The 25305-nt window shown below is 51.7% G+C and overlaps 1 protein-coding gene across 2 annotated transcripts; it reads left to right on the top strand.

The window, feature by feature from the left end:
- Rorc (RAR related orphan receptor C) lies at nt 1–24874 on the top strand. 2 transcript variants are annotated; one of them, XM_036190978.1, is made up of 11 exons: nt 1–134; nt 2179–2208; nt 14432–14517; nt 14740–14881; nt 15942–16454; nt 16667–16788; nt 18139–18271; nt 18497–18604; nt 18756–18866; nt 19981–20090; nt 24248–24874. In XM_036190978.1, the coding sequence occupies exons 1-11, from the start codon at nt 95–97 to the stop codon at nt 24407–24409; spliced, it is 1557 nt and encodes a 518-aa protein (XP_036046871.1). In that variant the 5' UTR covers nt 1–94; the 3' UTR covers nt 24410–24874. The 2 variants fall into 2 exon arrangements, with proteins under 2 accessions (XP_036046871.1, XP_036046872.1); XM_036190979.1 differs by lacking the exon at nt 18756–18866 and having other exon boundaries at nt 64–134.
- The last annotated feature ends 431 nt before the right edge of the window (nt 24875–25305 follow it).

Raw genomic sequence — 25305 nt, forward strand, 5'->3', positions numbered from 1 at the left:
TCCCTCCCTCTCCCTCCTCCTCCCTCCCCTGGGCCCTGCTCCCTGCCCTCCTGGGCAGCCAGGGCAGCAAGGACGGCACCAAGGGAGCTACCCCATGGACAGGGCCCCACAGAGACACCACCGAACATCTCGGGGTAAGAGGCCCTAGAGCCCTGCAGGCAGGTGAAAGAGACCTCCAGGAGGCTCAGAGGGGAGGAGGGATGGGAAGAGAATTGGAGAGGCTTGGCAGAGGAGAGCAGAAGGGTAGGACAGGACAAGTCTTCATAGAAAAGTAGGGCAAACAGGAAGAAGGGCTGAGGTAACTGCAGGAGACTTGGGGAGACGGAGGAGTCAAGAAGGAAGAGCCAGGTTGGAGGAGGGGGGTGCGGGAGGGAGGAGCTGTGCTAGGGAGGCTAGATCCTTAGAAAGGATCGCAATGTGGCAGGCCGGCTCCCAGGCATGAGCAGGCCTCTCCCTGCCACAGGACCCTGGGCAGTAGCGACTGGAAGGGCAGCCCTCTCCACCTTCCCGTTCATTCACCACTGGAGTATCCTGTCTGCTGTCATGGGGTGGGAGGGTGCAGGGGGCAGCGGGGGGGGGGGGGAGGCCCAACTGCACCCTTCCAGCTGCTCCAGCCCAGCAGTCCTACACTTTTCCTCCAACCTGTTCTAGGAGCTTTATCTCTGCAGAGTGTGAGGCACCTGTGGAGCACAGGAAGGAACAGCGTTGGCTCTGCCAACGGTGTGAGGAGGGAGCCACTCAGAACAGGACACACACACACACACACACACACACACACCATGCTTGTCAGCTGGGAACCTAGGGAGAGTGAGTGACAGAACTGCCAGCTTCCAGGGCCACCTAGAGGAAGGTCCCTGGGGCCAACAAGGGGAGTGCCTCCATGCAGGACTGCTCAGAAATGCAAAGCTGGAGGCTTGACAGGGTGCCGCTTCAGGGAGGAAACTGAGTAGGACCAGACAGGATTAGCAGGGAGGTGGGCACGGCACAAGGCCACACCCTCTCTGGGCAGACCTCCCACCCCCACCCCCACCCCCGGGAGCCAGAGACCACTAGGCCGCACTGGCCATCATGGCAATGAAATGCAGGAAGTCCGGGGGCAGGGTGCATCTCCTGGCAGAGGGACAGATGTCAGTCTCGGTCCGCAGGAGGCAAAAAGTAACAGAACTGAGTCAAAGGTCAGGGACATTGCCGGCAGGGCTAATGGGCTTTCTGGGACAAGAAAAAAACTGGCCCTGGGCACTGTGTGGATATGGAAAATGGGATGGAGGTCTGGCAAGAAAGCCTCTTTTGCCAAGGGCTCCCTCTCTAGGTGTTTCCCAAATAATGACTGCATGCATAAACGACCCTGTAACTATGCAGTAGCTAAGACCACCACCACCACCCCAGCAGCTAGTCCCTTGAACAGCAGTGTTTCTACAAACCTCTAGGGACCACCTACTGCCTGATCTCCACCCAGACCTAGGCACAGAGCAGAGTAGCCAGGAAAAGGGCTCTCTCCTCTGTAGGCTTGTGAACCAGTGAAGCCCACAGGTGGCCAGAGAGGGTCTGTCCACAGCTCTCTCCTTGTCTTCCTCTCCCACCACCCAGCCCCACACCTCTGCTACTCCCTCGAGCTTTCTGGCACAGATAAGCAGCCAAAAGATTGCTATTCCCACAGGAATTTAACTCTGGGTGCAGAATATCTGTGTACTTCAAATGCACCAGATACTCGAGGGTTCTGGGTGTCCCCAGAACAGCAAGCTGAACAAGACAGATAGTAGCTCTGCTTCAAGACGGGCTTGCAGTCTAGAAGGGACTATGGCACACCTAGGGCAGCTGGCTGTTACGTCAAGTGCCAGGAAACAACGCATGGTGCTGACTGAATAAACCCGAGGGCAGGGGAGAAGGCATGGGCGGCTGTTCCAGAGGAAGAGAGACATCTGAAGGGGTGGGAGGAAAGCAGAGTGGCATGGGGAAGTCCTGGAGGCAGAGAGGAGCTGGGCATTTTCAGGACCTGGAAGAGAGCCAGTGTGGCCAAAGGGCAAAGAGATGGGCACTGCAGAGGGGACCCAGCTTCTTCTCAGAGGCCAGGCAGTGCTAAGAAAAAAGTGGGGTAGGGTGGGAGCCAGTAACTGGGGAAGTCTGTGCCCCGCCCCCCATGTCTTCAACTGTTGACTGACCCCTCCCTTCTCTTTACAGAGCTGCTGGCTGCAAAGAAGACTCATACTTGTGAGTAGGGGTTTGGGCCAAGAAAGTGGTACTGGGTATAGTGAAACAGTTCAGTTCAGGAGGCATGAGTGAAAGGAAGTCCCAGAACTGGACAGAAGTGGAAGAGGCAGGCCAAGATTACAAGGCCCAAGAGATGAGGTCCAAAGGAAAAGTCCAAGACAGTGAAGAACAATAAAAGGAGCCCAGAGAGTGTCAAGTAACAAGCAGTGTAAAGAAAAGGGGAACTGTGGAAAGAGGAGGGCGGGTGCTGGACAGAGACTCAGGCTGCTGGGCCGGAGCAGAGAGGAGGTTTAAGGCCGCCCCAGCCTCGGAACTCAGCAGCCACAATGGGAGGCCTAGGAGCGTGCCCAAGGCTTTGTGGTGGCAGAGCCAGGTTTGGTGTGTTCATCTCTGTGGTTAACACATTCTGAGGTGTGAGCAAGCCTGGATCGAGGCTCTGCAGAACTAGAGAGCAGGAAGCCTGGTCTCTGTAGGAAAGAATGGACAGGGACTCTGTTTCTTGGGGTCCTGAAATCCTGAGACTAAAGTATGGGAGGAGGTGACTAGGGTTCCAGAAGGACTTCCCAATGGACACTTGCAAGTAAGCATCTTCTCTCGGGCCATTGTAACACCCCCAACCCAGCCACAGAGAGACAGGCTATTCCCCCACAAAGTGTGTCCACTCCACCAAAGTCCTGCCCGGCAGCCTGGGAGCATCTTGGAAAAGACTTACACAAGCGCGGTCATTAAGTTGATGATGACCATCTCATCAGAGGAGGTAACCTCCACACCTCGATAACATACTCTTGGCCCACCTTTTCCTCCCACTGCCAAAGCCATCTGCAGCCTTTGTGTCCCAGCATCCCTCCTCCCTGAGCTTGGGGCTGGCTAGGATACTCTGTCCTCCTGCTTGGGGGGGGGGGGTAGTTGGGGCTGCTTGGCTCAGCACAATCCTGATCAGCTTCAAGTGCCACTAGCCACAGGGCCCCACGGAAATGCTGAGCAGGGCCCCCGGGAGGAAAACGAGTCAGAATGACGAAGGCAAGCTGGGGGGAGGGGACCAGGGACCACATTTGGGGGGGAAAGAGGGACTTTTGGAGCAGTGGGAACTGGGAAGGACCAAGCCTCCTCCAGCCATGCCTCCTGTCCTCATGAGGGTCCAGGTTGGCCACCCTCACCAAGCCAACGCTTAACTTCCAAGCAAGCAGAGAGAGGCTTGTACTTGTTGAAGAGGTGGGGATTCCAGCAAGATTGAAGACCTCTCAAGGGGGTTGACCCAAATGTTGAGATCCACTCCCTGACCCCAGGCCAAGAACATATAAACTGCTCCCCAAGTGAAATAACCTCCAGAAAGGCATCCAAGATGAGAAACTTAGGGGGCACACCCAGACCAAGAGGGAGCCTAGTGACTACAGGGTCAGAAAAGGAATCTCCAACGCTGAGGTACCCCACAGAGCAGACTGGAAAATGAAGGGACCCATCAGTAAGAAACCTCACACCAACAAAACCTACAGAGAAACTCAAGTCCCAGGAGACAGGCCAGCCTGAGACACACTCAAAAGCAAACTTGAGCCAGATAAAACCCCCATATCCCTCAAGTGGATCTGAGGTCACTCTGCCTGTCCACTTACCATTCTCGACCATTGTGACCTTGAGCAGGTTGCTTAACCTCTCTGTGTCTCCCTTTACTTGTCTTTGAAATGGTAGCTATCACATAAAGTATTCTGTGGGGATTACATAATCCCCACAGTACTGAGTCATTCCCCGCACTGAGTTAAGCACTATGGTTAAGAGGACCAAGGTGGTGGTGCTCACTAGCTGTGTCCCAGTCTAGCAGTCTTGTTCCTAAAGGCCTTTCTGAAGGACCAACCCATCCTACAGTCTTGGGTATTTGCCTAATGATACCGCCACTGTCATTTCCTCAGCTCAGGATAGCATCATGTGCGGAGGAGTAGTGTGGGTGTGGTGAGGGTCAGCAGTCTCCTGATTACACCACACTGGGTATGGCTATTGACAGTCCACAGGGTCTCAGTGCCACATGACACCACCCAAGACAGATATTCTGTGACTTACCTCTGGGACATCCCTACCCCTGGTGTGTCACCTGGAAGAGGGACTGGGGTACTCAGGAAGAGGGGATTTCGAGCCCAGCCTCTCTGCCCATGAGCTCCACGAAGCTCCCCAGCTAGAACTGCCCTGGCGAGTGGAAACAGCTTTTACCACGGCTGTGGCTGTGGTTTTGGAATTTTCCAACGCCCCCTGTGACTGGCTGCCCCGCCCCTCACACCCTGCCCCAGACCCAGATTGGCCACGTGGGGTGCCTGTCATCACACACAGTGCACCTCTGGGGGCTGGGGGGCTGTCACTTGGCCACCTGTGTGGTGCAGAGCTTAAACCCCCCCTGCCCAGAAACACTGGGGGAGAGCTTTGTGCAGATCTGCGGGCTGAGGCTCCGCTGAGAGGGCTTCACCCCACCTCCACTGCCAGCTGTGCGCTGTCCTGGGCTACCCTACTGAGGCGGACAGGGAGCCAAGACCGACAAGCTCAGGCTCAGTCATGAGAAGTAAGTGAATGGGCCACCTGGCTCTGGGGAAGCCTGGGTCCTACTGAATAGGAGGGGTGTCTTGGAAACAGTGCCTCCTTGGCAGGGTGTGTCCCAGTCAAAGTCAAGATCTGCTGGGAGATGGGTGGAGTCCCCAGGGAGTTTCTCTCCCGAGGCAGCTTCCTTGGCAGCAGCGGTAAACAAATTGTTGAGGAGTTCCTGCCATAAGTTCTAGGAAGACTGAGCATCCCCATGGTGTCCAGCATGGACAACAAAAGATTCACAAAAGAGACGGAGACCAAGGGAGGGGAGTGAATCACTCAAGAGCTCACAGTTGGGGCCTGGGAGCTGATGGAGGTTGGTAGTCATCAGGACTCAGCTGACATTCCTAGCTCCTCAGGAAGAATTTCTCTTTGTGCCTCCAAACACAGGTGCTGCTGTGCCCTGAAGCAGGAGTCACAGTAAACTGAGGTCAGCAGGCAGTGGGGGGTCAGAAATCACCGTTTAGGCCTCAGAACCTCTAATCTGCCTGACCACCAGCGTGTACACACACACACACTGGGACATGGTGGGAATGCTCTGCGTCTGCTTGTGTGTGTGTGTTTATGTATGCACTTGCTTGTGTCTCCAGGTGCCGCCGTTGCCCATCTGAGGCAAGTAGAGATAGGAGCAGAAAGCCCTTGGCCTCTCTCCATTCCCTGTTTGGAACCATGGGCTGACAGCTGCTGGGCACATGTCTGGGGCCCATTTGTCTTCCAGCTGAGCAAAGTGGGCAAATCAGACCACCCTCCATGTTCATGTAAGGGAAGCCAGAAGACCTCTCAAAGTCCAGGGTGAATGAGGAAAAGGGAAGCCTGTAACCCTGAGGCCTGAGGCAGCCCCAGCTTCAGCCTGGGGTCTTTCCACAAGCCACAGAAAGGAGGCCGTTCTGGGTCCTGGAAAGACCCATGGACTGAAAGTCTCGTGAGCAGGTCCCAGCAGCAGGTCACCTGAGGCAGGCCACTGGGCTCTGGTCTCCGGCCCAAAACAAAAGGGTTGACTTTCACAACGAAACCGAGCATGGAGTCTCCCCGTTCTAAGAATGCAGGACCAAAGAAACCCCTTGTCCCCAAATAAAGCACCCCCAAAGGTGAAAGGGAATCTTCCCCCCTCCCCCCATAATATACAAGGAAAACAGGTCAAGTTGGTATCACCACTTGCATGCATGGGGCGGGACCACAGTTCAGGGGCTGGAGCCTTAGTGGGACAGGAGGACTGGGAGAAGAGCCAAAAGTCCTGATGATGGGAGCAGGAGCTGCAGATTCTTTCCTGGACTTCACAGAGACAGCTCCAAACCACCAATCAGCCTGGGATGCCATGTTTCTGCACACTTCATGCCCAAGCAGGGGGCAGAAGTTCCCAATAGTGGCTGAGGAAGACACTTGGGCAACTCTGCATTGCACATATACATACATACATACATACATACATACATACATACATACATACATACGTATACATACATACATACACACACACACACACACACACACACACACACACACACACATATACCAAGCTTTCTGACCCTATTGAGTGCCAGTTGCCACCAGTTTGGGACCATGCCACACCAAAGAGCAAGGCCAGAGAAACAAAGAGCAGAAGGAACCTAGGAAATAAGTGATGCATTAAAGGTCATGGAGGGGCTGATGTCCAGATGGAGGAATACCAGGATTGCCATAGAGAAAGATGCCCAGAAACCACTGGCCACAGGCTCTAAGGCACAGACACGAGGGGAGATGATAAAGAAACTGGAGGGTGTCTCATAACTAAACAGACCCACTGCCGCCGCCACCAGCCAGGGGTGAATAGCCCAGCCAGCTTACTATTAGGAGCTGGTCAATGTGGAATGAGTAGTCAGGATGTCTAAGAGTCAGAGGTCACATGTCTGTCATCTTCCTTGAATCCAGCCATGATAATGCAGAGCAGTGAACCACAAAGAACTCCAAAACCCCAGCATGGTGTGTGTGTGTGTGTAAATTACAAGTGCCATAGAGTGCATGTGGCAGGCATAGGATAGTTTTTGGTAGTTGATTTCTTCCCTAGTGTTCTGGGGATTGAACTCATGTTGTCAGACTTTTGTGGCTAGCAATTTTGCCCACTGAGCCATCCATGGCCCTATTTGGTTTTGTTTGTTTATTTGCTTGTTTGTGACCAAGTCTCAGATAGCTCAGGCTGGACATGAACTCACCATACAGCTGAGGATGACCTTGAACTTCTGTCCTGCCTACCTCTGCTTCCCAAATGCTAGGATAATAGGAGTGCATCCCCATGATCCTTGCTCCATGTGGGCTTGCCTGTATCACTCCTGCACCCTTCTCATTTCCTTTCTAGCCAAAACCCCACCTGCCTCAGGTTCAAGGTACTAGAACGGGACAAGCTTCCATCACAATGAAAATGTGTATTGATAACTGAACAGGGGCTCACTCACCCCTCCCCTGCTCTGTGCTGCTGACTCAAAGCAACAGGGACAGGGACTTTCCCCGAGATGAGTGCTCTCTAAGGAAGACAGCCTGGGGTCTCACTCCTGTCCCCGTGAGTATTTCCTGAGGTCTAATTTCCACTCCTGCTAGTGCGACAACATAGCCTTTTCCCTGAGACTCCAAGACTCAAAGAGTGGAGATCTCTATTTGGGAGCAGGACAGTAATAAAGCAGAGCCTCAGTGCTACAATCAGGGGTTTCAGGGTCTGCTCGCCTCCCAGAGGCAGCAGAGGTGCCCAGGGGAAGAGCCACTGCCCTGGAGGCAGGGGAAGCTGCTGAGTGTGGTTCCTACTCCTCAGAGCTTCCTCCTGGTGATTCATCCCCTCCCCCAAACACCGCTTGTTTTCTTTGAGTTCTTTTCTTTCCTCTCCTTTCTCCTGTCCCAGACTGTGGGGGTGGCGGGGGCAGCAAGAGGGGGTTTCGAGTGGCTGGCTGGCTTTCATGGCTTTGCAAAACCCGACTCTCCCTCGCCCACCTGAGTTTTAGCGTCACTAGTTTTTCAGTTCTGGGATCAGGTATGTCAGTAGAAAATTCTCATGAGGGCTTGCCTGGGCTGGGGCATGCCCACCAGGTAGATCAGTGGTTCCTGGCCCTGTGGTGGCAACCACCACCTCGGTTTCCAGCAGAAACTAGAGGAACTGAGAGCTAAGAAAAGAAGGAGGCTGATGACAGGCTGTGGTGCACAGGGGACCGCTGCCTGGAGCTGTGGTCTCAGTGGAGAGAGAAGGGGCCGAAGCAGAGAGCTGCATTCCTCTTTCTCATCCAGCCATTCATTTCTGCAAGGAAAGGCCTAACAAGGGATAGCCTAGTCCATACCCTGAAGGAGCTGCGGACTTCCAGAGGGACGGTGGGCAGGGGCTCTGCTGGAGTGTGCAAGTTTTCCGACTTCAGCTCTAGAGAAGCAGATAAAGGGTGCAGGGGCCAGCCAGGACCACTAGGAAAGCTGGGCCCAGGGCATGGTCCCTATCTATCTATCCATCCATCCATCCATCCAACTATCCTCTCCCTATCCTATATTTAGCTAGCTAACTAGCTACCTGTCTGTCTATCTATCTATCTATCTATCTATCTATCTATCTATCCTCTATCTACCTCTCTATCCTCTATCTACCTCTCTGTCATCTATCTACCTCTCTATCCTCTATCTACCTCTCTAGCTATCTTTGTACTAGGCTTGAGTCCTAATTACCTAACTCACGATCACTCTCATTTCACACTTGTTCTCCTTGCAACCAATGACTTTAGTCCATCCTCCTCTCTTTGCTATACTTGGGCATCTCATCCTCCACAGAGGATACAGCTTAATGATTGAGGACTCTGTCTCCAGTTACCCAGACTCGGATGCAAACTCCTTGATTGCCTTTTTTCTGGGTGTATAGGCTTGGTCTAGTCACTTGCTAAGCCTCAGTTTTTTAAACTGTAAAATGGGGACAACATTGGTGGAGCCTACTTTACAGGATTGTTGTGGTCATTGAAAGTATAAGTGAAGAATCCCAAGGACAATATCATGGCTCAGCAGCTATAGGACCTTGCTGTGCAGTCTTTGCAACTGGAGTTCAGTCTCTGGAACCCTGGGAAGGTGAAAGGAGAGCACTGACTCCAGAGTTCTCCTCTGACCACCACGTATGACTTGTGGCATGTGTGCCCACATGTAGAGATAGCATGCACACATGCAGTATAATAATCCATGAATAATTTTTAAAAGAAAGCTGAGTGTGATGGTTCACACCTATAATCCCAGCACTCAGGAGGCCAAAACAGGAAGATCTTGCATTCCTGGCCAGCCTGAGCACACCGTAAGACCCTGCTTAGAAGGGAGAGAGGGGCAGTGAGACTGCTCAGGGGGGAAAGGCACTTGCTGCCAAGTTTGATGACCTGAGTTCAATCCCCAGGCCCCACATGGTAAAAGGAGATCACCGACCGCTGTAAGCTGTCCTCTGACCTCCACGCCTCCACTGTGGCACGTAGCAATGTGCATGTACAATCAGTAAATAAATGTAATAATAATTTTTAAAAAACTGAGGCTAGGGAAATAGATTGGTTCATAAAGTGCTTGTTTTACATTCATGAGACCTTGGGTACTGTCCCCAGCACCACACACACACACACACACACACACACACACACACACACACACACACACACACGTGTTAAGCCTGGCATACACTAAGAACTCAGGTAGTGTTTACATCTTTCATTATTATTCCTTCTTACTCAGTATCAGTTGGAAAGAAGGAAGGAGAGAGGAACAGAAGAGAGAACTCTAGCTTGCCTCTGCCTAGACCATTCCTTCCCTGCAAGTGGGGCTTCTGGAGTGAGAACCCCCTGAGTTGCAGCCCCTCTCTGTTCCCACCACTTCCTCTCTGTGGCTAGGCACCTGGCCAGGACTCAGGGCCCAGCTCTGGATAAAGTCAAAAAGCACTATCAATGAATCTTGCAGCTGTGAGCAGGGTGAGATTAGAGGAGGTAGGAGGCAGAGGTGCTTGCCTCTACCTTATTTCTCCTAGGGGGAGGTTCTGAGATGCTCCCCTAGGAGCTTCCCAGGGCTGAAGCATCATAATTATGGTTTTCACATTACATTAGTAGGGAAGGTGCAGGGATAAACTCGGTGAGCTGGCCTGTATAAGGAATGGGCTTGGAAAGAGATCATCAAACCAACCTTGACCCCTTGGGAGGAGGAGCAGCCTGGCACAAAAGTGACCACAGGAACTAAAATCTTGCTATTCCAAGTATAGTCTCCAGGCAAAGAGGCAATCATCCTGGAGCTCATTAAAGTATAGGTTCTCCCAAGCCCCACCGTGGGCTGCTTAGACAAAGACCTGCTTTTGTTTTGTTCTGTGGTACTGGGCCATGGCACTCAGAACATTGTGAATACTGGGCAAGCCCCCCACTACTGAGCTCCTTCTGCAGCTCCAGCTCCTGTATTTCAACAAGACCTCCAGCTTGCTCAGTCATCACTAGCCTGCACCAGGCATTTTCACTTTTGTGAGAATGGAAATCGGGGGGCTTTGTTGTCGTTTTTTTGAAACAGGGCCTCAAACTCTACCCTAGGCTAGCCTGCAACTCATGGCAACCCTCCTGCCCCACCTTTCTGACAGCTGAGGTTTCCCAGCTGGAAGGGTTTCTTTTTTATGACATTCAGGAGAAAGGTGCCATGAGAGAGCAGCCGGGAAGACACAAAAATCCTAAGAAAGCATGTAAGCAGTGTTTGGCTGCTGTGGAAGCCATGGGACAGGAGCTGGGCTAGGGGCTCCTGACCTTTGATTGGCTCCAGTTCCTGGCACCGTTGGGCCCTGAGATGGTAAGTTCCTGGCAGACTAGGCTCCCAGGCAGCAGTTTGAGTAATCCTGTGATTACTCAGCCCCCCCTCGCCAAACTGGGTTCCCATGGCCTGCTGTTCAGGGACTGGCTCACCCCGTGAGTCTTAAAGGCTGGCTGTGAAGGTGTTTCTCAACGCCTCTCACCAGCCTTTCCCCGCCTTTCTTCCCCAGGTCACATACGTACACACACATGCACACACACACACACACACACACACACACACACACACACAGGCGCGCGCTGGTACTTTCTTTGATGTTTAAGTGTCTACGGTGGATGGCACCGAAAGAAGTGCAGGTGTAGGAAGTCAAGTGTAGGTAGAGAAAGTCAAGAGGCCTGCCTGGTCCAGGGGAGGGTCCGGCAGAGGACTAGGACACAGCAGGGGCTTCCCTCTATCTCTGATCTCTCTGCTGCTCCCACTGACTCTTCTCCCCAGTCCCGAACCGCTTAGCCTTCTAACTCATTTGGCTAGAGAGTCTAACACAGAGAGCTCTGACAATGTGTACTTGTCTTATTGTGGACCCCTGCCCTGGATTGATGATGGGGAAGTTAAGAGCTGGCTGGGCTGAGAGCTGGGGTCCAGGGCTCCCACAGCCCCCCAAAATCTCACAGTCCTTGAGCGGCCAAATCTCTTAAGACAGGCAGGGTCTTCGGCACACTGCAGTAAGGTTCCTGGGCTAGGACGGACAGTGGGTCAAGTATGGGACAGGGAGGTGTGACTGGGGTCATCCATGCGGTCAGTATACACACGCACACGGATGTGGCTCTTGGAGAAGGGAAGAGGTAGGGAGGCCTGTGGTTGCCTGCTGGGCCAGGGCCTGAGTTCCCACTGTGGCTTGGCCTAATCTCCCTACCACTTGCTTTTCTGGGTGACCTATGTTGGTTTCCCCCCTCTCTGGTCTTAGGGCCACTAGAGAGAGAGATATACCACAGTACAGAGAAGAGGAGGTATTGGGTAGGAGCAAGGCCTATGGGCCAGCGTGCTCCAGCCAGGCTGCCAGGCCCATGGATTCGCTTTATCTCAGACAGCAATGACCTGTAATGATCTGCTCCTCCACGGGCCCCTCAGCACTGTCTGACCTGCATCACAGGCAACGCTACTTCCACCCTCGTTCGCTGCCAGGAGAACTGAGGACGAGAGTGCTGTGCCTGGAAGTGTGCGTGCCCCCACACTTTCCACCCCTCTTTCAGGCACCCAGGCCCCCCTCTTGTTCTTTCTTCCCTCCAAAGCTTGTAACTTACAGGAAACAATCTGAAAAGCACACTTGCCGTCTGGTGGCCACAGCTTACTGTGCAGTTGGCGGGTAGCAAGTATGTCTGGGGGTGGGACAAAGAACTGAGTTTTGGTGGAAGGATTTCAGACACTCATGTGGCCAGTCCCTTGTAGAGACAGCTACTTAATCTGACCCAGTTCTAGGCTAGCTAGAGCAGATCATGGTTTACAGATGATGGAATATTTTGGGAAGTGGTGGACACATCACGGTCTACCTCTCTCCCTCGAATCAGCAGGCCTATGTATGGTTTTGTTTTTTGAAACATGTTTTGCGTAGTTCAGGCTAGCTGAGAACTCACTGTGTAGCCAAGGGTAATCTAGAACTCCTGATCCTCTGGCTTCCACCTCTTAAATGCTGGAATTATAGGGATGTGCAGCCCCACCCAGCTAGCAGGTTCACAAGTGACGAGGCACCAAACCCTGGCTGAAAGTGAGCTCACATAGGAGTGAATTTGCTGTCCATGAGATACACTGTCCCTAGAGTGGGAGACATGTCCCAGAGGAGAAGGGGCTTCACTCTAGACTACTTTTCTGGCCTGATCCGGCTCTAGCCTCTCCGTTTAGAGAAAGCCAGAGTTCAGTCAATGATGGTAAGAAGAGGCACCCCCTCCACCACCACCACCCACCGAATCCTTAGCTGCTGGAAACATCTAGAGTGGTTGGGACTCCAAGCTTCACCCAGCTGCTGTCCCTTCTCTCTTGATCCCCCCAAAGAACTGCAGATTGAGTTTGGGCTTCATGCATGATGCTCCACCACAGAGCTGAGTCCCCAGCCCTCTAGCTCTTTTGTTTTGTCTGGTTTGTTTGTTTGGTTGGTTGGTTTTTCAAGACAGGGTTTCTCTGTGTAGTTTTGTACCTGTCCTAGATCTCCCTCTATAGACCAGGCTGGCCTTGAACTCACAGAGGTCCACCTGCCTCTGCCTCCCGAGTGTTGGGATTTAAGGTGCATGCCACCACACCCAGCTCATCTAGCTCCCCTTCAAGGAAGGACTAGAGAAAGGCCTTGGTGACCCTTGAAATGCTGTAGAAAGCTGTGGAGATGGACAGTGATAAGACAGAATAAGGAAAGCAAGCTGGGAGCAGCCGCAGCGCAGCAGAAGGAGATCGGGCAGCACCGAGAGTGAATTCAGTTGGAGTGAAAACTTGGCTCTTTGTTTTGGTTTGGTTTTTGGTTTTTGGTTGTTTGTTTTTGATTTTTCAAGACAGGGTTTCTATGTGTAACCCTGGCTGTCCTGGATCTCACTCTGTAGACCAGGCTGGCCTCGAACTCACAGATCCGCCTGCCTCTGCCTCCTGAGTGCTGGGATTAAAGGCATGCACCACCACCACCTGGCAAAAAAAACTTGGGTTTTAGTGGCCAGTAAGTGAGATCTACCTGACAAATATGTACACATGCGCTGGTACAGTTTACCATGAATCCACAGGCCACATATACTGTGTTTTCTTTTCTTTTCTTAATTTTTTTTCCTTGAGACAAGAAATCACTATGTTGCCCTGGCTAGCCTGGATCTTGATATGTAGTCCAGGCTGGCCTTGAACACACAGTGATCCATCTGCCTCTGTGTCCCCAGCACTGGGATCAAAGGTATGTGCTATCGTGGCCAACAAGCCACACATACTTTTCATCTGAACACACACACACACACACACACACACACACACACACACACACACACATGCATGACTTCACACAGGTCAAGAAGCCCTACACATAACACGTAATGAACAGTTCAGGAGGGTGGGGCTGTAGGCCCAGCACTCAAGCAAACTAGCTGTGTGAACCTGAGCAAACTAGTTCTTCATCTGTGAAGGGAACAGGTGGATGAGGTGGTTTTAATCTCAGCCAGTTTTAACAGTCATGGTCTGTGCTCACATGGATGGACACAGATGCCTTTGTATATCCTCTTACAGGCTTATACACAGAGCACTACTTCATGATGGTTCTTGGGCCAACAGCCTGGAAACCCTATTTGGGCTCCTGGGCAATCAGCAAAGCTGGGTTGATGCCTTCTCCAGGCTCCATCCCTGTTTCTTCCTAGTCTCTCTGCACCCCACTATACTGGTCGCCCTCAGTTCCTGTCCCTGGGAGCCATCCCTCTTTTCCAAGAATGACTGACATCTCTGTCTAGTGCCCAGTGGCTTGGTGTACCTCATCTTCTTGCCATGCACCATACTCTGTTCACGGGAGCCAAACCTCAGTAGGGGGAGGGGGCACAAAGGAAGCCCCTTGGGCGGGAAGCAGGTGTTATGAAGGACTCCTCTGGCTCTCTACAGGATGGGGGAGGGGAGGGAGGGCACTGGAGATATTCGACTTGAAGGGATAAGCGGGTGGCCTCTTCACAGCTGCTTTCTGCCTCCATAAAAGCTGATACAGCTCCAGTTGCTTTGTGAACAAAAGCACAGCCTTCTCAGACCCTTTGCTGAGAAGCATTTATCACTTCACTTCCCCTTCTCTAATGCACGAGGGCATGCTGGAGCTCACTGGAGAAGTGGGAGAAGCACCAGACACCTGTGCCTGCACCCCAGGTTCATGGAAATGGAATCCAGAAAAATAGCCTGGGCTAACTCCCCTTTCTCTCTCTTCCAGCACAAATTGAAGTAATTCCTTGCAAGATCTGTGGGGATAAGTCGTCTGGGATCCACTACGGGGTTATCACCTGTGAGGGGTGCAAGGTGAGTTGCAGGCGCTGGTCTGCAGATGCACACTTGGTGAGGGTCATGAACACGAGGGAGGAGGACCTTGTCTTGGTGTGGGAAGGTGACTGCAGGGTCAATCACAATTATGCAGTGAGGGGGGGGGGAGGGAGAATTTGGCAGGGTCCCAGATGTGGAAAGTCCTGGGACCAGTGCCCCTTGAGCGTGGCCTGGGTGGGATAATCAGTCTCTGTTCCCCAGGGCTTCTTCCGCCGCAGCCAACAGTGTAATGTGGCCTACTCCTGCACCCGTCAGCAGAACTGCCCCATCGACCGCACCAGTCGAAACCGATGCCAACACTGCCGCCTGCAGAAGTGCCTGGCTCTGGGCATGTCTCGAGACGGTGAGCATGTGGGGACAGGTCCCCAGAGTCCCTGCACTCTCCAGGGTATCCCGCCTCTTGCCAGTAAGAGTTGGCAAGGGCCTCTGGCTGTTCTTCCACCCATCGTCCTTTGCCCCATCTTTTTGAAGGTCCCCAAGGCTCTTCAGGGTCTCAATGCATGCTCTGCTCCTGAAAACTTTTACCAATGTCCTACTTCTCTTGTCTCCTCTTTCTCTAATGAATTCTCCTCATTCTGCCTTCTCCTGGCCTAGTTCCCATCCAGTTCTCACATTGTTATCTCCTACCCTGTCCTGATCTCCGTCCCGAACCCCGTGTAACCATCCTCGGACACAGGATTGTGGCTGGGAACGCCATCAGAGTTGGCCTGAGAATGACCCAGAAGGTGGGGGATGGAGTGTGGTGTTCCTAGGGTCTTATCCACCCTCCTCACCCACCATCCTCACCGCAGAAGAAACCCTGGGTGGTGTGGGGGGGCATGAGGTGAGGAGGAGCCAGAAGGAACCTGTCAGCACTTTTCAGTGCTCAAAATAACAAAGCGAAAGGAAACATGCAGGGGTGCAAAGGGGCAGGCGGGGCCAAGGGCTGTGCCCCCACACCTGGGAGGGGTTGGGGGAGCGAAAAGGCAGGAAAGAGAGCAGAAGAGGATGTTCAGAAGAAGCCGCGGAGCCTGGGTTGGGCTGTGGTGAGTATCTAGGTCACCAGGGAGCTTGCAGACCTGACCACAGGGAGACCTGTGTTCGCAGCCCTTCTCTTCCTCCAGCTCTCCCAGACAGGCACGCTGACCCCAATACAGCCCGAGGCCCCCTACTCAACCCCCACCTCAGCCCCAGTCTCAGGAGACCAGAATCCCCAACCTAAGCTCAGTGCTTGGTTTCTGTCACTAATTAGCATCTAGTTGAGAACGAAAAAGAGTTTGCTAGAGAGATGGAAATACTGGATCCTAAAGGGAACAGAACCAGGTGTGGGAGGAGCCTGGAGACAGAGCTGGAGAAATCCAGCTTGGGGTCAGATTTGTGTGCCTGTTGACTCTGCCCTGTACTGATTCCTGAACCTTCTTCAGCTGTTAAGTTCGGCCGAATGTCCAAGAAGCAGAGGGACAGTCTCCATGCAGAAGTGCAGAAACAATTGCAGCAGCAGCAGCAGCAGCAGCAGGAACAAGTGGCCAAGACTCCTCCGGCAGGGGGCCATGGAGCAGATACCCTTACATACACGTTGGGGCTCCCAGATGGGCAGCTACCCCTGGGCGCCTCACCTGACCTACCTGAGGCCTCCGCTTGTCCCCCTGGCCTGCTGAAAGCCTCAGGCTCTGGGCCACCATATTCCAACAACTTGGCCAAAACAGAGGTCCAAGGAGCCTCCTGCCATCTTGAGTACAGCCCAGAGCGAGGCAAAGCCGAAGGCAGAGACAGCATCTATAGCACAGCCAGCCAGCTTACTTCTGGAAGACGTGGACTTCCTTTTGAGGGACCCAGGCATCCTGAGCTTGGGGAAGCAGAACAGGGTGCAGACAGCCACTGCAGTCCCGGTTTCTGCAGTGCCCCAGAGGCACCGTATGCCTCTCTAACAGACATAGGTGAGCCTCTGGGAAGGGTGGTGGGTGGTGAAAATGAGGGAGAACTTTCCCCGGCACCTCTTGTAACCAACCGTTAGTCCTAAGGAACTAGGGGACTCTGGACAAAGAGTCAAGGGAGGAGGCAGAGCAGGGTAGACCAGGGAGAACCTCTTTATGAGAGTCAGGGTGGGAAGTGGCTGCAATCTAGCCATGCCTTCCTCGTCCGGCCCCAGAGTACCTGGTACAGAACGTCTGCAAGTCCTACAGAGAGACCTGCCAGCTGCGCCTGGAGGATCTGCTGCGGCAGCGCACCGACCTCTTCTCCAGGGAGGAGGTAGCCAGCTACCAGAGGAAGGTGAGGGCAGGCAGCACGAGGGAAGGGGGGGGGCGTCACCCCACCACCGCAAGAGCCCAGGGATGGCTACTTGCACAGGTAGGGGGGTGGTAGGGTACCACAGACAGGCTGGCCAACAAGTGTGTCTTGTCTATACCCTAGCAGCTAGATGAGAGTATTTCCCTTGCCCCTGCTTATTGAAATTTACCCAGCTGGCACCCTGCCTCCTCATGCATCCAGACCTTGCCACACTGCCTTTCATGCTCCATCAGTGACTGACACTAACCAGTATCTAAGGGCCATTTATTGAATACCTTTCCTTATCAGTCTTTATAATAGAAGCTTTGATGAAGTATGTCCAACCTGCAGCCGGTGAGCTACATGTGCCTAAAGACAGAGATAAATGTGGCCCAATGTACCATCATGAGGGTTGGTTTGTTTTGTTTTTGTTTTTTCCAAGTCAGGGTTTTTCTGAGTAGCCCTGGCTGTCCTGAAACTCACTTTGTAGACCAGGCTGGCCTTGAACTTCACCTGCTTCTAACTCCTGAGTGCTGGGAATAAAGGTGTGCACCACACCTGGCTTTAAAACATGAGATTTTTAAAAACTTCATTCTCAGGTGTGAACTTTTAGATAATCATGTCATATCACCATGTTGAAGGTTAGACATATATGTGAGATCATCCTCAGCCCTCCCAACAACTGACCTCTGAGAATAGCATTTACACTGAGGTAGAAGTGCTCAGGATCACCAAGTGATAGACCCAAAGTCAAGTTCAAATCCGAGGGCTCTGCTGTATCTGCTGACCCCTTCTGTCACACTCTGTCGATACCAGCGACTTTGAAATCAGCTGGCACTTCACATTTGCGTCTCTCAGTTACTGAGACTTCTTCATGGGGAGCAGCAAGCAACAATGTGTACACTGTTTGCAAGTGAGACTGTACCTTGTTTCCCTTTACCCACTGCAGCAGAAAGTTTCCCTAGGACACCATGTTTCAGGAAAGCCACCACCTCCTATCTGGAGTCACTCTGTAGGAGTCTGGGGAGTTCTCTGCCAACCTTCTCTTGCTCATAGCAGAATCCTAGCACCTAACATTGAGTAGGCCTCATGAAAGGCCAGGTTATCAGGAAGAGGGTGGCTTGGAGTTAAGAAATTAGAAGTTTTCATCCCTCACATACCTCTCCAGGTTTCCCTGTACTGAGCCTGGGGGGCCGGCAGGATCAGTAAGTGGAGCTGACAGGAATCGGCCCTGGGTACATTTGTGCTAATAGGCTTGAGGGTTGAAACACGGAAACGTGGAGCCAACTCCCTGCAGTTCATGGGGGTGCAGGGACTTGGAAGAATCACAGGTTTCCTCCTCTGTCCCTGCAGTCAATGTGGGAGATGTGGGAACGCTGTGCCCACCACCTCACTGAGGCCATTCAGTATGTGGTGGAGTTTGCCAAGCGGCTCTCGGGTTTCATGGAGCTCTGCCAGAATGACCAGATCATACTACTGAAAGCAGGTGCCCTGGGATGGGCAAGGCCTGGGATGGGCAAGGCCTGGGATGGGCAAGGCCTGGGACGGGCAAGGCCTGGGATGGGGTGAAAGCATGGGCTGGCGGTGGAAACAGCAAGTCTGGGAGACAGAGTGAAGGGTGGCCTAAAGAAACCAGGATACTGGGGGAGTCAGTTCCTGGCTTTGCCTGACACTGCCCACCCATTCCTCCCCTCCCCCCCCCCTTCTCTAGGAGCAATGGAAGTTGTGCTTGTCAGGATGTGCCGGGCCTACAATGCTGACAACCATACAGTCTTTTTTGAAGGCAAATATGGTGGCGTGGAGCTGTTCCGAGCCTTGGGTGAGGGGCAGGGGGAAATGAGAAGTTCCTGATGCCAATCCTCTCTAAAGCCTCTATACAGGGCTGATGATCCCCCTGCTCTAAATGCCCAAAGGGTGGTGCCCTTGGAGACCAGCTACCATGCTTACTCTCTTCATCTATACTCCGGCAGGCTGCAGCGAGCTCATCAGCTCCATATTCGACTTTTCCCACTTCCTCAGTGCCTTGCGTTTTTCTGAGGATGAGATTGCCCTCTACACAGCCCTGGTTCTCATCAATGCCAGTGAGTGTGGCTGGGCCTGGGAAAGGGTGCTCTGGTGGCTAATGGAGAACCTAGGCCTTCGGATGTGGCTAAATCTGGGAGAGTGCTTGAAATAGCAAAGTGAGCTCTGCCCCACGCTTCTGTAAAATAAAATAGATTAAAACATTCAGAGGAACCTTAAGACAGAACAAGAGCAGCCTATCATGGGGCAGTAGGAGCATGGAGAAGGGAGCTGGGGAGGAAATGAGCCACTTCCCCAGAAGGCATTAATCTACTGGTCAGTGGTTGGCAGCGACTCCTTTGCGACATCATCATTGCCCGGGGGAGCTTTAAGAACTGGGTCCCACTTCCATGTTCTGATGTAACTCATCCGGGCTGCATCCGAAATTGTAACCATCACCTCCAGATTGAGCCATTAAGATTAAGAATGATTGCTTGGTGTGAGCTCATTTTGAGACAGACTGCCTGCAATAGCAGTAAGGCTCTGGAGATCCACTCCACTGGACTAGAGTATCCGAGCCAAGCCAGCTGACCACTAAACATCCACAGAACCCAGTGAAGTGGGCCTGCTGCTCTGTGTTTGTTAATTAGCGGTACAAGTCTTCCAGTTCTGCCAACGTGGCCTCAAGCCGGAAGCAAGACTTTATAGATGACTTCTGGGTAATTGAGGGAAGTAAAGGCAGAGGTAGTTTAGCAGTTGAAAGAGAACCACAGACTACTTTTAGAGGCCTTGGTGCCTACCTGGACAACTTCAGGAGGTCACCTGAGTCACTCTTGTAGGAATGGGGATGCGCTCTTCCAACATTTTACCTCCATGAGAGAAATCTAGTGCCTGACATTGAATGGGCTACGTGAGAGAGCGGGTTACGCGGAACGAGGTTGCTTGGAGTTGGGAGGCTAACAGCCCCCCCCCCCATTTCATCACTACAGTTTCCCTAGTAGTTAGCTAGACAGGCCCAAAGTCCCATCTCTGCTGCTATCAAAGCAACACACACACACACACACACACACACACACACACACACACACACACTCAACTGAGAGGGCCTCTCCAAAAAAGATATGTGACACGGCTTTGCTGGGCAAGACTATTTGTGTTGTTTCCATTTCAATCTGGCCCCATCCCTTCCTTCAGACCGACCCGGGCTCCAAGAGAAAAGGAGAGTGGAGCATCTGCAGTACAACCTGGAGCTGGCCTTCCACCATCATCTCTGCAAGACTCATCGTCAAGGCCTCCTCGCCAAGGTAGGTTCCTAGGATGGAAGAGACGAGACCCACAGGCAGTCCAGGGTCTCCAGGAGCAGCCGAGGGAGTGCTGGAGTGCTGTGTCATTTCAGAGTCTTTGCAACAGCAGTGAGGACTGCAGGAACAACTGTTCCCATGTACAGAGAGATGGAAAGTTAGCCTGGAGTTGTAAGAGACCTCCAGGGAGCAATTCGGTTTAATATAGCCGACACTTAGCCAGCACCTGCTTATACAAAGCTCTGTGGAAAGATACAGAAATGCAGTTCTTGTCCCCACTAAGATATTTCAATCTAGTATAAAGAGATTTGCATACCTTCTAATGTAATTCTAATATGGAGTAGAATGGGTGATTTTTTTTTTTTCCAGTTTTTCGAGACAGGGTTTCTCTGTAGCTTTGCGCCTTTTTCCTGGAACTCACTTGGTAGCCCATGCTGGCCTCAAACTCACAGAGATCCGCTTGCCTCTGCCTCCCAAGTGCTGGGATTAAAGGTGTGTGCCACCACCACCCAGCGAATGTGTGATATTTTAATAGTGAGATTAACCAAGTGCTTTTGATGATAGGTCTCTTATCCTTAAGGCAATTATAATTAAATAGGGTTAAAACCTTCCCGTAACAATAAAGTGATTTCAGTGACATGTATTAATTGATAAGAGAAATCTTGATCCCAGTGCTCTCTCAACAATATCCCCTGGGGCCCCTAATTTAATATCATAAAAGCTTTTGAAAACACACATTGGAGGTGCGTGCCTGTACTACCAGCACTCAGGAGGATGAAGGAAGCAAGACAAACAGGAATTCAAGGTCATCCTCAGCTATTAATGAGTTTAAGGCCAGCCTGGGCTACATGAGCCCCCCTCCCCCTCTAAAATGGGGGTCATTTTTAGAAAAATTATGGTGTAGACAGGGGTTCAGAATAATTTAAGGGACTGGTGAGAAGGCTCAGTGGGTAAAGACACTTGCCACCAAGCCTCGCATGGTGATCTGAGTGTGATCCCTGGAACCCACACGACGAAAGCAAAAATCTAATTCCTACAAGTTGACCTCTGACCTACACACACACACACACACACACACACACACACACACACACATAAATAAATTTTTTTTAAAAATGTAAAAATTCTCCACAACTTGAAGGTAAAGGGAGTAGAACATAAATGTTTCCTTAAAAAGGTGTGAAGCGAGAAAATGAGGCCATGAAAGATACAGGTTTGAACAAGCGTTCTGAGCACAGAGCAGGGATCCAGGCTTAGGGGATGAGATGAATGAAACCCTAAAGAGGCCACATAGTGTGCAGAGGGAGGGTGGCTCATGGCACATATTCCCATGGATGTGTGTATGCCTGTAGAGGCCAGATAACCTCGGCTATCATTCCTTGGTGGTGCCATCTTTTTGTCTTTTTGTCTTTTTCGTTCACTCGTGTCTGTGATTGACCTAGGACTGCTGAGAGACCCCAGAGATCTGCCTGTCTCTGCCTCTCAGATGTTGAGATTTTAGGCAAGAGCTACCTTGCCCAGCTTTCCTTTTTTCTTCTTTCTTTCTCTTTCTTTTCTTTTTTATTTGTGTTTGTTTGTTTGTTTATTTCAAGACAAGGTTTTGGTTTTTTTGTTTTGTTTTGTTTTTTTAATAGTCCTGGCTGCCCTGGACTATTTTGTAAACCAGGCTGGCCTTGAACTCAGAAATCAGCCTGCCCCTGCCTCCCCAGTGCTGGGATCAAAGGTGTATGCCACCACACCCGGCTTTTGCCTGGTTTCCTTACGTGGGCTCTGGAAACTGAGTTCAGGTCCTCATGCTTGAAGGCCTGCACTTTTCTGACTGAGCTGTCTCCCCACCCCTCGTGGTACTTCTTTGTAAATGTGAGGCTAGAAGCTGGGGTAGAATGGGGAAGCAGGAGAGTAGCAGAAGGTAGGCCTGCAAACCGTTAGAGGACAGCAGAAGCAAAGACTTCATGCCATAGGAAGAGTGAGGGCTTTGCTTCTAGGCGATGGGGAGTCCATGCCATATTCAGAGCTGTCGTTAGGGAATTTACTTTGTAAAGAATCCGTTTACGTAGTCATTCTCTTAGGCCCTTGTGACACACAGTCATTGGGCTGGTACTAAGAGACAGAAATTACAGCCTCTCCCTGAGGAGTGTAGACTTCAATCTACAACACAATAGATTTAAAGAGGGAGGGACTAGACCTGGGAAAGCAATTGGAATGTAAATGTGCTTGGATCCACTTGGTGTGTTTTGTATCTTTTTTTTTTTTTTTTTTTTTTTTTTTTGAGACAGGGCTGGCCTTGAACTTGTGATCCTCCTGCATCCACCTCCCAAGTGCTAAGATCACAGGCATGTACCACCATGCCCAGAAGGATCCACATTCAAAATACATCACACCTTCTATGATGTACCCCCAGCTCTTGGCCACAACTAGACTATTAAACTCCTAACTCAATCAACTTCCTACCCTATCTTTGTCTGCCATGTCAGAGCCACACAGCGCTCCCTCAGTTCCCAGGCTGGCCCTTTTCAGGAGGCAAGACCAGCACCTGCCTCTTTTGTTCCCCACCCTCCTGTAGCTGCCAAAATTTCAACTCCAGAGTCTCTGTTAGGGTCAACTGGACAATGATGTCACCCTGCCTTCTTCCTACCTGACTCTGCACCACTCCTGGCTCCTGACTCTGGCTACACTGTTTCTTTGCTAGTCCTTCAACATACCCTGTCTGGCCCTGTCTCTCCCAGGGTCTTTGTACCTGCTGTTGTCTTCTGTAGGATTCCCTCCCTGCTTCCAACCGTTTCTCTTCATGCCTTCATTCAAGAGAGGTTTTCCCGAAACAATTACCCATCAGGAGAAGGACTCCATCCCTCACCCTGCTTTAGTACTAAATACAGTTGTATACTGTGTACTAACAGGGATATGTTCTCAGAACCCAGACAGCTTCACACACTCACAAATACACACAGCTACACTGCCACCACCCCTTCAGCCTTATGGAACCACTGTAGTTAGAGGACCATAATTCTCCAAAAAGTTGTTTGGAAGCATATAGCGTATTTATGATTCCCTAGCTACTGTGTACATCCAATAAAAGTACAGTTTTTATTCACCGATGTTACATCAGGGCTCACGACAGGGCCTCATCTAGATTTGTCAAGTTTCTCAACAATTATCTTTTGAATGAATAAAAGCAATTATTGTAGTAACCCAGGCAAACTCAAAGTACTAAAACACGAAAGGCTAATAAATTCAAGAGATGTGGGGGAGTCACCCTGCTGCTTTTCTCTGGCTGGTGCTTTCCTAGCGAGCTAGGCTCAGAAGGGGAGATGGTAAGAAAGAGGCGTTTGTAAGTCTCACCATGTTGTGCTCATAGTTGCATAGAAATGGTGGTGTCTGGGTCTTTCTCCCTGCCTCTGTCCCAGGGGTTTCTGCCTCTTCCTTTGGCTGAAGGCTGACTGGGCTGATTTCTATTTGCTGTCCTGGGTACCTGCTTAGAAACTGTTCAGTTCAAATAAGCAGCCGTTGACTATTTATGCCAGCATAATAATGGGAACAAAAGACACCTAGTGAGAAACAGACCGAGGGACCCTATCTAAGGAAATGTGGGTCAGGAAGGCAGACAAATTGGGTCCTTCTTCTACAGTGTGGCAAGTAGTACACAGAAGGAAGCCTGTAGGAAGGGCTCTAACTCAGCAAGGGATGGCGGGGATAACACTGGAAGGGAAGAGTTAGTGGAGAAAAAAGAATTAGAAAGGCATTCCAGATGAGGAAACAACTTGAACCAAGGCAAAGAGCTGCGGGAGTAAAGTCAGTTCTGGGGTGAGGAGGGTGAGGAGGGTGGGGAGGGTGGGGAGGGTGGGGAGGGTGGGGAGGGTGGGGAGGGTGGGGAGGCAGAGCCATTCAAGTGTGCCCTTGCTAAGCCAGGCACGGTGCTGAGGGCACAGAAGTGACTGTCAGAACTGAACCCAGAACCGCTTCACCTGTCTCCCATCGATCCTCACTTACCCTTCCGTCTCCAGACACACGTACATCTCACCAGTGGGACCGACTGCTCCACGGGGGCCATGTTGGGGGAAGGCACCAGGGAGGGCTTTCCTAGCTCAACAACAACAAGAAGACATTTTTGCTCTGGTAAGAACTGAAGGACTGACCCTCATTCTCTCCTAACCCATCCCCAGCTGCCACCCAAAGGGAAACTCCGGAGCCTGTGCAGCCAGCATGTGGAAAAGCTGCAGATCTTCCAGCATCTCCACCCCATCGTGGTCCAAGCTGCCTTCCCTCCACTCTATAAGGAACTCTTCAGCACTGATGTTGAGTCCCCTGAGGGGCCAACCAAGTGACCTGGAGGAAAGACAACTTTACTTCCTTCAGCCTGATGGCCCGTCTCCCTGGACTCCATTCCCTCAGCCTCCACCTTCCTGTGCTCTGTGGAGGGTGGTCTCCCTAGGAGTGAACAAAGGCTGAGACTGGTTTTCTGCCTCTCCCCAAACCCCCAGGCTTGTCTGGCAGAACAACAGTAGCAGGTGATGGAGAAAAGGCTTGTTATGGTTGATTTCCCATAAGTTCCACCCTGGCTTCTGGAAGGTGTGGGGTAGATGGGATGTAGGACAAACAAGTTGAACTAAAAACAAACAGACAGGGGCATAAATCTGGGTACCAGGATGAAGAGAGCTCAATTCTAGGCTCCAAAGCTCACAGAAGTTCTTCGAATACCTCATTGTATTTCTTCAGCTGGGGGAGATGGATCTAGCTCAGAGACTGGTGGGTGGTGGCAAGCAGTCGGAAACAAGAATCCAGATCCTTGAGATTTTTCTGCCTCCCTCCTTCTTAGTTCAGTAAAGAAGTTGTTGGCCACCCTGCCCTTTTTCTGGGACCTAAAATACCTGGATATGTAAAGACAAAGGGTGGGATGGAAATGAGGGACCAGGCTAATGGTTTTATAGGGTTTGGGTGTGGAGAGAGGGAACAGTGGAGGCCAAGAGCATCCCTGGCAGAGTTAGAATGGGAACCTTGTGGGTGCACTTGAAGTCGGCTCTGTTAGTACAGTCTAATCACACACACACACACACACACACACACACACACACACACACACAGGGAGCACAGAGCAACTCTGCCTGTGGTGACACAGCACTGTGGACACTTTTCCTCTGACACAACTTCTTCCCTGCAGTCACAGCTCAGAGAAGCCTGTGTGTGTGTGTGGGGGGGGGGGGGGGGTCCTTAGAAAGAGTTT

This window comes from Onychomys torridus, chromosome 6, assembly GCF_903995425.1.
Source record: "Onychomys torridus chromosome 6, mOncTor1.1, whole genome shotgun sequence".
NCBI lineage: Eukaryota > Metazoa > Chordata > Mammalia > Rodentia > Cricetidae > Onychomys > Onychomys torridus.

What these genes read in the sequence shown, in the direction of transcription:
- Rorc (XM_036190978.1), top strand. Translation starts at nt 95, where the DNA reads ATGGACAGGGCCCCACAGAGACACCACCGAACATCTCGGG. An exon ending in TGCCTCTCTAACAGACATAG is followed by an intron (nt 16,455 to 16,666) that starts GTGAGCCTCTGG and finishes GTCCGGCCCCAG; the next exon opens with AGTACCTGGTACAGAACGTC. An exon ending in CCTGGTTCTCATCAATGCCA is followed by an intron (nt 18,867 to 19,980) that starts GTGAGTGTGGCT and finishes CCCTTCCTTCAG; the next exon opens with ACCGACCCGGGCTCCAAGAG.